This window comes from Hippocampus zosterae, chromosome 6 (assembly GCF_025434085.1).
Source record: "Hippocampus zosterae strain Florida chromosome 6, ASM2543408v3, whole genome shotgun sequence".
Taxonomy (NCBI): domain Eukaryota; kingdom Metazoa; phylum Chordata; class Actinopteri; order Syngnathiformes; family Syngnathidae; genus Hippocampus; species Hippocampus zosterae.
Window position 1 is genome coordinate 10,393,855 of NC_067456.1, and position 15,382 is coordinate 10,409,236.

The 15,382-nt window shown below is 42.0% G+C and overlaps 1 protein-coding gene across 5 annotated transcripts in view; it reads right to left on the reverse strand.

The window, feature by feature from the left end:
• Window positions 1-15,382, reverse strand: part of grid2 (glutamate receptor, ionotropic, delta 2) — a 356,741-nt gene that overhangs the window by 143,360 nt on the left and 197,999 nt on the right. For all 5 annotated transcript variants that reach the window (XR_007962806.1, XM_052068607.1, XM_052068609.1 and 2 more), the window contains exon 3: window positions 9,703-9,990. Coding sequence is in view for 4 of the 5 variants with exons in the window: in XM_052068607.1 (XP_051924567.1) it covers window positions 9,703-9,990 (288 nt within the window). In the remaining variant the exon portion in view is untranslated. The remainder of the gene's footprint in view (window positions 1-9,702; window positions 9,991-15,382) is intronic.

Below are 15,382 nucleotides of genomic sequence, written 5' to 3' on the forward strand. Positions count from 1 at the left end.
CTCTTTTATCGTGATTGATGCCAAGCTTAGGTCAATTTATGTTGTCTAATCACAATCGCCGCGATTAGCTGGCAGCCACTTCCGGGTGTACCCTGCTTCCTGCCCAAAGCCAGCTGGGACAGGCTCCAGCTTTCCTTCAACCATAATGATGCTAAGTGGAAGAGAAAATGAATGAATGGGTGACCCCCATTACATTTTTTATGCCTCCGTGACATTGGTATAATTCTGCGGTGGCCTCCAAAAAAAAAAAAAAAAAAAAAGAAAAGAAAAACAAAGCCAACGAAAACACACTTGATGATTGTGGGCACTAAAATAGGTTAAAAAAAATAAATACACCGATGGTGATATAGTTGCTGAAATGAAACAAAGCGATTTCAACAGTGTCCTCGGTCACCCTTGCTGTGTCCTGACAAACTCTTTTTCGTGTGCTGAATGCGTGCCCGAATGCAACCTTTTATATAATCGGCGCCACCCTGTCATGTTTAGCTGTTGGACATCTTTGTCTTTCTCTGGGCCTACACTTCTGGCTGTCCTTCCACCTTCACATCTACGCTCAACAATGAGAGCTTCTTAAATTATGGAATGAGCCTCAAAAAGTTGCCATAGAAGAAAAAAAAAAAAGCTACCTCGACCATTATAAGTTTTTCCATACTATGAAGTCCAAGTCTGTCATTGAAAATCTGTGATCAGATAATGTCTTGGTGAAGCAGCATATGACTCATGACCCAAGGTTTTTTTTTTAAGTACAATCTTTCCCAAATAAAAATGTAATAACATTTTATTTTATACTTGGCTACTACTGAAATGCCTTGAACTGAGAAAAAAAATACTTCAGCCATGAACAGAGGATAGGTTCCCAAAAATACTCAAATCAATTAATGGATGTTCGTGATCATGTGGTGCCTCAAGTTTCGCATAGCTCATCCGGAATTTTGTCTGTATGCACTGCACAACCTCTACTTAACCTAATAAAACGGAACAAAGATAATTCTTCAAGTCTTTTTAATTTCCTTTTATTCACTCGGTATTTCCTTGAAGTAAAGGGTCTCCAAAGGGAAGTTAAATAACACTCTGTAAGAAGAGCTTTGCGCCTTCAAAGCGTTTATCACCCATGCCCATTATCCTGAAATCTTCTACAGACTTGTCGTCGATCCGTTGGAATTCCCCAAAACTCTCATGTGCATAAAGCGCTCAGTCGTAGTTGATATTGATGTTCTGACGCCTAAAGCTATTCACACACCACAATTGCAATCACATCAGTATCCACTTCAAGCCCACAATGTCGATTTGCTGGAAAACAAACCAATAAATTGGATTGGATTATAACACATCTCAATAAAGGGTTGACGATGCATTTTACGATAGCTTATCAATTGAGCTGGCCACACTTTAATCTGATGACAAGAAAACAAACTAGTGTGAGGAAAGATTACTTGCATCTAGTTAATATCCAAGTTACTTTTAATATCCAACTACTTTTCTGTTTGGTTGCACGTAACGCAACATCCATCCATTTTCCGATCCGCTTATCCTCACAAGGGCCGCGGGGGGTGCTGGAGCCTGTCTCGGCCGTCTCCGGGCAGTAGGTGGGGGACACCCTGAACCGGTTGCCAGCCAATCGCAGGGCACACACAGACGGACAACCATCCACGCTCACACTCACAACAAGGGACAAATTAGAGTATTCCATTGATCTGCCATGCGTGTTTTTGGAATGTGGGAGGAAACCGGAGTACACGCAGAGAACTCACTCAGGCCCGGGGAGAACTTTCACAATCGCATTTTGTCTGTGTCTGCATTCCTGGGGTCCGAAGCATTATTTGGTTCGGTTTGATCCTGACACATCCATTCATTATCTGAACTGCTTGATTCTCACAAGGCCCTGAGACATCCCTTTTAAGCTCAAATAATAATAGCAAGGTTTTCTTTTAAATTAAAAAAACACACAAATTAATGCAGAAATAATATGCATTTATTTTGTGGTATCCAAAGCTGTTTATTTTTAATGTCTTACTATTTATTTTGTATTGCATTTTGAATTTGCGCATTTAATAATTTTTACTCTGCATTTATTCTCATCTTGACATTTACGTTTGGGGCCGTGAGGGTTTTGTTTGAGTATAATGTAAAAGTGTGATATCTGTTGAGAGCGACAGTCTAACGAAGTGAGGTAATTATGGTTCTGACACATTCTTTTTCTTGATGGCTAAAAAAGGGGCGCATCTATTTGAGCGAGGCATTCATCTTAAGACTAATTGGGCCCCCTATATTGCAGAAGTATGGTGTTCTTTTGAAAATACATCAGGTAATATATAATACATCCTCAACTCTGAGTTACGGAACGTGAAGTTTATTCACGTTGGGGAATGCTACATTATAAATGAAGCTAGCAGCGATAGCTTTATGCACTAGGTATTAACAGGTCCCCATCACTGAGATTACTTCAGCTCATTACCCAAACGCATATGATGAAACGAGCATGACACTCTTTCCGATGCGTATAACTACCATACTGTATATCAAGGGGTCTGTGTCGCATTTGAACCGACTTCCTTTTTAAATGGGGATCGTTCCTCAAAAACAAACCTGTAACAACCAATCCTGTCAACTCATGCTTTAACGGGCTTTGAGGAAGTCCAGCTGTGTTTCTTTTTGATTCCTTATGTTTCTCTCCTTCAGTAATAGTTTGTGCTGTACATCGCTTCTGTTGGCGTTTGCCTCTCCTCCAGCCTTTCATTGGTAGAGCCATTTCAAATCCTCCAAGGATGTAAGCTACTTGCACCTTTTAACAACGCACGTTGTTTCTCTGTTTATTTGTTCGCTTTCATTCGCTCCACCGTGCTCAACCCAATGTGCAATACGCCGCCGGCTCTGTCGCTTCCCCCTCACTGCTTAAAAGACTCCTTACCGCCTTCATATCTTTTAGCATTTTTTTTTCCATTTGTCCTCAAAGTAGTTATATGCTGGGTGCCAAATACTGGCCACAGAGAAAACATATTTACGCTCAATATGTCGCATGTTTACTTTCTTTCTTACAAACAGGGAACTTTTCATTTCTTTTCGGCTCAAATGTACTTTTAACCTTTATTCATAACCGGCGTTTCTATGCTTGTCTTTCCCTTCAGTTTTTGTCTTCCCTCACACGGTGTTGTGTATGACTCCCGGGTATTGGGAGAGAAAATCCATTATGTTGAAGGCACAAGACCTCTTTAAAAATTCAATTTGGGGTAACAACAGTTGTGTTGCTTGCCAAAACATCAGTTGTGTTGTCTAGAAATAGACATTTACAACCGATTCTGAAAATCACAACGGAAATGATTTATGAAGATAGCGCCCCAAATGTATAATTTGGAGTGATAATGTGCAACTATCACGATTCAAAGGTAAATCAACAAAGAAGTGTGATGATAACCACAGAACCGGAGCAGGAACTTGGGTCTTGAGGAAGTGTCGGGCTACTCAGTATGGTAGAAACAAAATAATTGATTCAATGTCAATTTCTTGCACAAGGTCATATTATCAAGCAGACGCGAAAGAAAATCTGCAAATGAAAAATAAATTACACGAAATCGGGACTTTGAAACTGTGAACGACTGTGAACGTAATCAGGGTGGAAACGGAAACGGGGTACGTTGAAAAGAGAGTTGGGCTGTATTGATTTCGAAGGGTGAATAGTTTTACTTGATATTCATTTCATAACACAGAGGTTAATTTAAACTTGGAAATGTGTGGATGGTCTTCAGGTCTATTCTAAGAAGTGAAACTGCCTTACTTTGTGAAAACATCACATATGTTAATAAATAAATAAAAATAAATAAATACATTTCAGGTACTGCAGCCAAACTTGCCTCAAAAACCTCAAAGGAAGGAGGCGGGGGGGGGGGGGGGGGGGAATCACCAAAGTCTCTTTCCTCCATATCCTCTAGTTTTCAGGCTGTTAAATTCTATATGAAGCCCGCAGAGATTAAAGCGCACTCTCCGGTTTAGTCAGCCGCTTCTCAAATTGAAACCTTTCTAGTATTTGAAATGCCAGGCACGTTTTTCACCCTCATACTTTGCGAGGCTTACAATATGTCTTTTGCACCTTCAAGGTCAAAGAGCAAAAAGTTGGGGAATCACTTTGAGTTTTTTTCCAGATGCTCTTCGCGACTCCTACTAAATACAAGACAGTTTATATCATATTGTTTTTCAGATTTTTCTCTGGCTGAAAACATTACGTTCATAATCCACAGTAAATTTATTAAAACAAAGTAACAGTGATCAGTTTTTCCTTTCATAGTGCCCAGTCTCCAATGCAAAGTAACTGGAGTAGAAGTTAAAAAAGACAAAATCTCTTTGGTGACAGACAGTGACATTGTTTCCTTCCCTTTTGCTTTGAATTTACAGTTGCTAATACCTAACTAATGTCTCTTCCGTATAAAACTTGTCCACTAATCTTTCTTGGTCGGCAGACAAACGACACTCTTCAGTGCACTATCAGCAGATGTGACGCAATACGCTTTCCGCTTGTTTTTGTGCAAACCGGCGATATTATCTCTTGACATTTTAACAGTTCTCAGAGTTATGGACACAAACTGGAGGAAACAAATCTCCCTTTGTTGCGAGCAGCCTGCTCGCGGAAAGATTTAAGATGCGTCGGATCTAATATAAATTATTAGAAAGCATGCAGTGTTGGGTGCGCATGGTAGCGTTATTTTAAGAGTCATGAACTTTAAATCATCAGGTAAGGGCCGCGATTCAGAAATGTAGCACAATGCAGCAGTGCCTACAATCGCAAACAATGCCTTATGACGTAAGGCTTACATTCTTCATGAAAATCCCTTTTCCAAGTTTAAGTAGATGGTGTTACAGGACGGCATTGGCCGAGAAAGAACGGCTTCAAAGAAAGAGACACGGTTGGTAGAAGAGACAGAATACATGTCCTTGTCGTCTGGGTCACACCACTGGAGCTGAAAATAAGTACAGTTGTACCATAGCGCCGTTTGAAAGGACACATTTGACTGTCTGATCTCTAAAGGAGTCTCCTTTGAAAAAGGAGAAGTCTTTTGGGAGCCCTGGTATCATTTGTAAAGCGCTGTGATGATACAACTTTCTCCGGCTCTTGTGTGTTTTCCTTTCTCCATGGACAACGGGGAAGCCCATTAGGGAACACGTGTGATACTTTAAAAGAATCTACACTTGCTGAGTGAACCACATGGCCAAACCCCAGACGGTCCCTGCGGCAAACCAGTGACCACAAGCCACAGAGGGTATCTCGGGTGTGTTGAATGTAGAATCTTTTTTTTTTTTCTGTGCAAAACGAGTATCAGGTTTGAAACTGCCCATTTCGGGTGAAATTTGGGGTCAACGTTTGAAAAGTTTTCTCAGTGATGTTCTGTGTTTGTTCAAGTCCTGACTGAGGTTTGCTGAAGGGTATTTTGTCCGAGCCTGGCAATATTCGGTATTCACCTTTTTGGTTTAGCTCTTCTCAACAAGGTTGAAAAAAAAAATGATGATGAATGTAGTTGTGGAATTACTTTGGGTTCAGCTGTTCCATATTCTCAATGATGGTACTTTCTGCACTACAGGGCATATCAGATTATAAGGCGCAATTTCAAAGAATGGCCTCTTTTAAAACCGTTTTCAGATATAAAGCGCACTGCATTATAAGATGCATAAAAGCTATTATTGTGGCTGCAGTTGCGCTATACATCCACTAGATGGTGTTGCGCTAAAACAATACATTACAACTTTATTTATATAGCGCCTTCACACCCACTGCACTATAACAAAGCCATGAGAACTGGTCACAAACACGGACATGAAACCTACAAATACAAATGGCATTACAAAATAATAAATGAAAGACAAAATTCTGAAGACAATTCATTAAACAAAAAGGCCCATAAACCGCATGGGGTCACTTCCACAAGGGGCTAAATATACTTAGAGGTCTTGCTTGTCTCCTTCTTCCTTCGTTTAGTCAGTTGTTAACTTTGCTTTAGGTATTATCTTCGTTTCATAATGGCTGCGCAGAGGAAACAAAGTAGTTGTCTATTTGAGTGTGTGTTGGCAAATGCACCTGTCAATTAGTGTCGGGCAGAACCCTTTTAGGGCACAATTTGTTCCTGCTAATAATCACCTCTAGATGGCATAGGAACACTCACAGGGAAACAACTCCACGGGGAATATAAAAGAGACTTCAACAACGTATCGTAGGTGCATCGGATGAGAGGGCGCACTGTTGGCTTTTGGGAAAATTGAATGCTTTTAGGTGCGCCTTATAGTGTGGAAAATACGGTACATGGAAGACGCTGTTCACGGGTTTCTGCTTTTAGCTTGTGATGTCCATGTTATGCATTACAGAAAATGTGAAGAAGGCTACTCACACTCCACCAACACTGAACCAAAAAGTTCATGACTAATACCGAAATCTACTTTATGTGGGTGATATAATGATGGAGAAGAATGCTACACCGAACTGGAGTGTTGGACCAAACACACGCACTCCAACAAGGGCCGCATTAGTCAGTGCAGTTATTCAATATTAAGCCAATAAATAAATCACTTGCTGAAGCTCACTCATTAGAAGATGCTTCCCTCTGATATATTTAGTAGACCAATAAACGGTTTTAATGCAGCCGGAGATTGAGTTGGAGACGCCGGAATGCTTTTCAAAACAATCCCACCGCAAAGTTCCCATTGGAGATCAATGACCACGCATTACTTCTTTTTTCAAATCGAGTACAGTGAGCAAAATGGAGGCTCATTGGGTAGTAATTCAACCCTGAATCACTGAAGGCAGAAAACTATCACGCGTCTCTTTATGGGGCTCGGGCTGGTCTGTGTGCGGCGTCCGCCGACTGATGAATGTGGTCGCAGGTGGTGCTTTGCCCACTGGCGAGAGAAAGCAAACTACTTGCTTTGACATCACTCATTAAGGGTGTGTTTGAAAGAGAAACATATTTTTTAGGTTCGGCCCATTAGGAACAATGCATCACCCATTTCCCCTGCATGACTCACAGCTAAATGACCTCCATTCTCAACGTGCAAGAATGCAGATGGAAGGAAAACGAAAGGAAGATAGTTTGAAACGGGAGCAGTTAGTCGGCGTTGACAGAGGCAACCGTGTGGGCAAACGGCACATATTGCGCCCACCGCGGCTAATAATGATGCTCCGAGCTGGTCAAATAGAGACACTTCATCATGGTGGTTAGCTTCATGCATTCGTCACAGTTTGCCATAGTGCAGCGGTCAGCAGCAAAGTAGACTTAAAGAGCCACTTAGGCCCATTTCCCACAGAAAATAGAAGGAACCACAAAACTCTTCCGACGTTTAAAATGAAGATAACATGTCACATGCGGTTTACTTTTACTTGTATCCGATGCATTCAAAAAAAGCAATGAGTACCCGCACATATTTTCAGCAAACTGTAGCATGTTTAATGAACAATATATCCAAACCGGTGAGCTGACAACATAAGGATGAACCACACTCTTTTTCTGTAAACCACAACTAAACACGATACATTTATCTTGACATACAATACACACGGCTAAATAAGCCTTATTAGCATATCATCTTACACACACACAAAGACACACCATGTAGTGCAATGGTGACAGTCCAATTATTCAAGGGTGGCGGGGCACGCTAAAGATCAATCTGGTATGCTGGAGAAAATTATGCAGTTTCTCTTAATTTGTCAAAAAATGACTGATGCATTTCAACTATATCTTCATCAGTCTTCGTCGGCAACATATCGTGGCAGGCAGAACAACAACAAATGCTCTTCCTTGAGATGGCAGAACCAAATGTTGCCATTCATGTCGCAGATTAAATCATTTTATGCAAATAAATCGCCTTTGCCTGCAACAAGGCAGGCCCAGGTGTCATAAAATAATAAGCGGTTGTTATTATTTCAGTATTAATACTTTACATTTTTGTTCGGTGGTGTAACTAAGGGGAAAAAATTAGTATTTCTTCCCCTTAGTTGGAGGGAGCCACTGCAGAGCCTTGCGGTGGTTTGTAGGTATGGCACTTGAGGATATTTTCTGCATTGCCTTACAAAATAAGGACAGGCAGCAAGGCGAGGACATTTTTAACATGTTTATTTCACAGTTCTGAGGATCTGGATTTGAATCGTTGCTCCTGTAAGTCGGGGCAATTTGCAACTGAAGGTAACCTGAGGTTTGAATTTACATTTTTATTTCCTGCAGTATCACATATTCAACTTTATAAAAAAATAAAATAAAAAAAGGGCGTAAACAAACCCATTTCTCCGGTCTCACGAGGGTGTCCGCTTCTGTGAAGCAACACCCCCGCAGAGCAACACTTATATGTAAAGGTCCGCAGAACATTTACCAGAGGGAGGAAGAACGTGCAATGGAGCAGATAGACAACAAGAGGTAGAATGAGACGGCAAGCACGGCCTGACGTGTCAAATGAGTTGCCTGGCAGACACGATTAGGGAGGACAGCGCTCTTGATTTAGCCATATATCCATTAGCTCACTAATGTCCTTCCATGCTGAGACACCACTGGTGCCCTTGCGCGAGTTTAATTCAAAAATCACCCCCCAGAGATGAGTTCCATCCATTTCAACTACAGATATCTGGCTTCTGTCTTATTTCGCTCATATCAGTGACTGAAAACGGCTCTTCAAGTCCAAGAATTGTGGCTCCGAAAGAAGCCTCATCAATAATGAGGACATTTGTTACCCCGGCAAAGCTGTTTCATTGCCTGCGTGTTTGTTTGTTTGTGAGATGAAGAAACTACTTAACTGGGAGGGGGGCTAGGGACATTGTGATACAGATCTGGCTGTTTGAAGATGTATTTGAAATAGAAACATTCATTCATTCATCTTCCGAACCGCTTAATCCTCACTAGGGTCGCGGGGGGTGCTGGAGCCTATCCCAGCTGTCTCCGGGCAGTAGGTGGGGGACACCCTGAATCGGTTGCCAGCCAATCGCAGGGCACACAGAGACGAACAACCATCCACGCTCACACTCACACCTAGGGACAATATAGAGTGTTCGATCAGCCTGCCACACATATTTTTTGGAATGTGGGAGGAAACCCGGAGCACCCAGAGAAAACCCACGCAGGCCCGGGGAGAACATGCAAACTCCACACAGGGAGGCCGGAGCTGGAATCGAACCCGGTACCTCTGCACTGTGAAGCCGACGTGCTAACCATTGGACTACCGGGCCGCGAAATAGAAACAGTGGATGTATTTTTAATCACTAATTCTTAAGTTTGGAGTACATATTTTAATGCAATTTTTGTGCGGTGAGAAAAAAATAAATTAAAAAAAGAAAATCAGGTAACATTTATGTATAGATTTAGACTAAACAGAGGATGAGTAAATATTACATATGATATTGCTGTTATTATATTACAATCATAATAATACAGTGGTACCTCCATTTACGAAATTTTTGGTTCTGGTAGAAATTTCTTAACGAGAACATTTTGTAAGGCGAGATGCTTTTTCCATGTAAATGCCCTAATCTGTTCCAACCCCACCAAAATTCGGACATAAATGTTTTCTAAAGCATAAAAATGCATCAAAATGTGTAACAAATACATGTTACAATTAGATTACAGTATTGCACAATAAATGAGAGCTGTGCATCATGTAAAAAACAATAATATATAATAATAAAGAATAAAAATGACAACAAAAAATACAAACAGAGCTCAGAACTGGAATGCCTCTTACCAAAGTCAGAGTCGTAGAAAAGGACAAACTTTTGCCAGCTGTACTCGGACACCACTTGCATGATGACCTCGTTGAGATAGACGGGCGGGCGCACCATCAGGGTGTAGTCGTCGGCTCCGGGGCTGCGGCTGGTGGGCGGGCAGGCCGAGCGGGGCGTGCCGGCTGTGGAACGCTGAATGTAGAGATGCGGGATGTGCATGGCGTCGGCCAGCGTCTGCAGGCTGCCCGCCGACATGCAGCCGATGGAGCTGACCAAGGCCAGGATGCCGCGGTTCATGAGCTCGCACGCTGCAGGAAGGGAAGAGAAGCAGACAAAGTTCAATTCTACTTACCATTCTTTCTTTATGAAGTAGTTGAAATTATAAATTGAAATCTTTACAGGCTTCAATTTTAAACCCTAAAACGGGCATACATCTGTAACATGAAACGCCGTATCTATGTTGAAACCCTTAACGAAAACATTTACGTTGCTTTGGAACCCTAACTTGAAACCTTGTCAGTGGCTCAAACCCTAATTTGAAGATTTCAAAATGTTGAATGAGTAAAACCAAACGCTAGTTTGAAACCCTGCACCCACACACGAAACCGTTATTAGAAACCTTAATGTCACGTTTTGCGTGATCACAAAAAGCAGGGAGGCAGGCAGGGTGGATTGACCAAAACGTATTTAAGAAAAAATAGTGATGGGTCCAGCGATACCGATGCGTTGATGCATGCGCCGGGCTCACAGAGCAAACCACATGTCGGTGCATGTGCTGCTTCATTACGTCACGTGATTGACACATGAATTGCACCGGCGCAGCTAAGACTGCATCGGCTGCGTTGACACAGTCCAGGCTGTTAATTGACACATCGGCTGCGTTGACACAGTCCAGGCTGCTAATTGACACATCGGCTGTGTTGACACAGTCCAGGCTGCTAATTGACACGTGAACTGCACCGGTGCAGTTTAGACTGCATCGGCTGCTTGGCACAGTCCAACCTGCTGCACTTAGTCCATGGGGCGTCGACTCAGTGCAGGGGGCGTCGACTCAGTGCAGGGGGCGTTGACGCAGCAAAAGCCCGCACAGTGTATCCTAAGGAAGTGCGTCTGGCGACACGATGCCGATTGCCGAAACAAGCTAGACCTTGTTTGCGTTATTAATGACACAAGTCATTATGGCATTTGACTGATGCTTTAATAGCATGAAACGCAACTCACGGTAACGATGGCAAGCCGCACCTTACCTCTTGGGTTATACCATTTTAACTAGCCCGGGCGGGATAGTCCCCCAACAGACCTCACCCTCGCTCGAATAAAAATATATGTTTGGGCAATACGGAAAACACACTGATTATCAGAAAAAATGTGTCCGTCTGACTTCCAGCGTCATGTCGGCTGTCATATAATAGGCTATTATTATATGAGAAGTGCTTTATGAACGTTTGTACTGTACGTCATACTCCAGTTGATTGAGAGGTCCCGCCTATAAGGGGGAGTTCCAGAAAGTGACTGCGAGTGAGCACACTGCATGTTTGATGACTCTGCCATGTTGCTATTAAAAGTCACATAAAACGTAAACCTTGTCTGCTGACCATCATTACATCGGCTAGGCTAGTTTAGCTGTTGTTGTAGTTCAAAGCTTAATATGTGGCGTGGGTTGGGTTGGCGCCGCAAGTACGTGTTCGCGCGCACAGCTGAGAGCAGCAGACTATCGACTGCTGAGACGCGCTTCACTCGAGTGACGTTGCTACAGTGCGTGCATATTATGGAGCAGCTTCCGGACAAATACAAATTGTCCGCCGCGTAGAGCCATTTTGATCTCCTTTTGGAGAATAAGGTATTCATTAAAATCTCCTTGTCTCACCAAGTGCCTCTCGGATTTTTGACATGTCTTATTCCATTGTGTGTGTCTTCTCCACAACAGGGGAAATAGCATGCAACAGACAGAAATTTAAAACACTGGAGCATCTTATTTTTCCAAATCAAAATTTGTGAAGACAAAGCCCACAAGCATCCTCATCCACATGAATTTAACATTCTTGAAACACATTGAATGATACAATATGAATGCATGGACGTGAATGATATTGTCAAGGGTCAACGTCATCTTTATTGTCAAATATGCTTAATGTATGACATGCTGTGTGCCCTGCGATTGGCTGGCAACCGATTCAGGGTGTCCCCCGCCTACTGCCCGAAGACAGCTGGGATAGGCTCCAGCACCCCCCGCGACCCTAGTGAGGATCAAGCGGCTCGGAAGATGAATGAATGAATGCAGCATAGATGAAATTTCTTCCCCTCAACCCACAGTGCATACAGTACATGCTGTGCATTAAACACACACAGCTAAGAAAGGATAGCAGCTACACTGTATAAAAAAAGACATGTAATCTGAACAGTATAGACAATATAAACAGCATAAACAACAACATAAACAATGGCGCTTGTGGCAACACTGAGCTTTTAACTCATTCAGTACCAGTCCTTGGGTAGAGTGAGGTAGTGCATTGTATACACATCATCATCAAATCAGTTTGTTCAGTCTGTCAAGTGGGTTGGCTGCAGGGATTTTGAAGGTCCAGCAGGTGGCAGTGGTCAGCGACACAGTATCAGTACAGTATCAACACAGTGTGTCATTGTGTCGACACGCCTCATGAGGCCTCATGGACCCATCACTAAGAAAAAACAATGGAAAAAAAAACACTGAGTCGAAGTACTCCCCAAAAATGCCTGGAAATCCCAAGTATCAAAACAAACTATAACAGGAAATAAAACATCACAGGAGCACACGTATGCAAACATACTCACAGCTCAAAATGACCCAAGAAAGACTGACAGAAACTCATGTAACTAAATACAAGCTAAGTGACGAGACAACGAGAAACACCTGGACAAGAAACAAAGAGTTGAGGGAGCTAATTGGCTACACACAAAGAACACTGATAACGAGAACAGGTGGTGAAAAAAAATGTCACATGAGGAATCAAAACCAAACGTAACCAGACCGACACATAACACTTAACACATGATGGAAACACTTTCTTGAAGACCTTGATGTGAAGCCCAACCCACTCTCGAAACGTTTAACTTGCAATATTGATCCGAGTGAAAACTTCACTTCTGAATTGAGGGGAAAAAAAAAATCTCATCTTGGCCTGGAACCGAATTTTCAATCCCTATTTTGATAACCTAGGCTTCACACCCTAATACAAATCACTCACCCTGCCTTGAAACCCTAATTTGAAACCAAAACTCTGTCTTTAAATCTTAATTTAAAACATTAACCCATGCGCTCAACACCAATTTGAAGTCTTACTCGAAACCATAAACCCGTTTTAAAATCCTAATTTGAAACCACAACCCTTGTTAAACCCTTAAAATCGTGTAACGTCTTCATTTCAAATGCTAACCTGAAACTCTAACCTTTCTTTTTCTAATTAGAAACCATTATTCTTGTAAATGGTGATATTTGCTCTGTATGTGTTGTCATTGGTTGCTTGGCTACATCATGTCAACCCGAAAGCAGAGAATCCCATTATGTCAAAAAGTACAACATCGTCACAGGGCGGCCGTCAAACACTGGCAACATGGCGACTCTAAATGTAGTGACTCTAAATGTCTTATCAAATGTCACCTCGTGTTGAATAACACACACACACACCACTAAAGACAAAGACAGAGTCAACAAGCCATTCTTCCAGCCCCCAATGACCATTACTAAAATAGAGCTCGGGTACAATGATTGATGCCTTCGCCTTAAAAGCAAAATGACCACAATCGAAGCCAGTGAATGAGATTGAAGTCGAGACATGAGCCTGGAGTGTTGCGTCAACGTCGCCGCTATTGATCCAACGTCGAACTCCTTTTCAAGCACAATCATACAGCGTTAACGCTTTGATAAAACTGCATTGAACTATGAGATGAGAAAAAGTGAAAAGGATGGGATCTTGGCCATTTTATTTTTTATTTTTCCCGTCACCGAGTCTCTGCCGTGTTTGTGCTTTCTGCACCTCGAGAACTTTATCTGCTGTTCAGTGCCGTTCCACTTGTCCACACTGGCCTGCTTCTTACCGTATCAAAATAATACCTCTGCCTTCTACTCGACCAACACACTCCCATGTTATCTTCCCTTCAAAGCCATTTCATTTTTTTTAAATTCATATTATTTTTTTAAGATTTGCACCATTTTAAATACCCATCTGCACCTGAGCATATTGTACACTCATCTTATTAGTAATGAAACGCTTCGACTCTCCTGAAACATTTACCATTCCACCAGAACATCGAGATTATCCTCAATTCTCACCAGCCATCTTGTGTTTACCCTCACGGCAACACAAACCGTCCACTTCCGTCATGGGAATTTCTGAGAACAGGCTGCGACCTATGATCAGACAACCGTGCGGTTTCTCTTTCGACAAGGTGAAGCAGCACGTGGCTCATGACCCAAGGTTATTTTCTCTCTTAAACTATAAACTGATTGCGGTGATCGTGTGCGCCTTTGCTCCAAGTAAGTGTACCTAACAGTAGATTTTGTGACCACGACGTGAGTCTTTGTATGCATGTGACTAGGAGAATGTAACTTTTCCTATGCACTTTCTGTACAAATAATGGTATGTTTGCCCACAAGGCCAACTCATTTATAACTGCTTCACATTCCACCTCCCCATCCTGTATCATCATTTGTCAATAGACATCTTGTGGCCAGTGGCAGCAGACGTTAACCTCTTCTGTAATAGAAATTTACCATAAAAGACGGATACACGGAAACAGATAACTTCATAATTTGCCATTGGACATGGTGAAGCAGCATGTGGCTCAAGGGACAAGGCTATTTTGCCCATTAATCGTAAACACCGTGATCATGATTTCAAACACCAAGTTTTCTTTCTCGTTTATTTCCCAGAACGCCATGCACACGGTCTTCTAACACGGCAGCTGCGCTCACGCTTGTGATCCCAAATGCACAAAGGGAACACACTGCAAAATAACCCTGGATAATGAGCCACAGGCTGCTTCACCAAGCCTGCGTAAAAATATGTGAAATGAAATGCAAAGTGAACTGATCAATGAAATCAAGTAACAAGAACAATGCCAAACATATAGGTGAAAATGTTTCATGGAATCCATTTAATACTAAATCATCTTAATAAAAGGACAATTTTGTTTTGTTTTTTATATGTGGAGAAACCCCACAAAATAATGGGGCATCTGGCGTCCATTTTTTGAGTTTTTTCTTCGTTCTTCTTTCTACCCACATTCTTGCTGCTGGAGGCTGTAAATTTCCCCAGTGTGGGACAAACAAAGGATATCTTATCTTATCTTATTTTCACTACTGAAAGTATTTCCGAGCATATCTTGCTGGGGGTCACTTCTTTAATCATGCCGACTCATTCTTGATTGTTTCATGACGTTGTCCGAGTTCTGTCCTCATCTAACTTATACACGTTACAGCAGTTACAGTGAGAAAACTCATTTGGAGACGGCCGCTAAGGAAGTATGCACACAAAAGCCATTCTGTATTTAATTGGCAATACATTGTGTGGAGCGATTGTGCTTCTTAGCAGTAGCTAACGGGGGTTATTTCAGGCGAGCAGATTAAAACTGATTAATGAGTAGACTGAAAAGCAGTTTCAATTTCACTGGCTATTGTGCAAGTCTTTGCTAATTAAAGCAGGTTAAACTTATATATTTAAT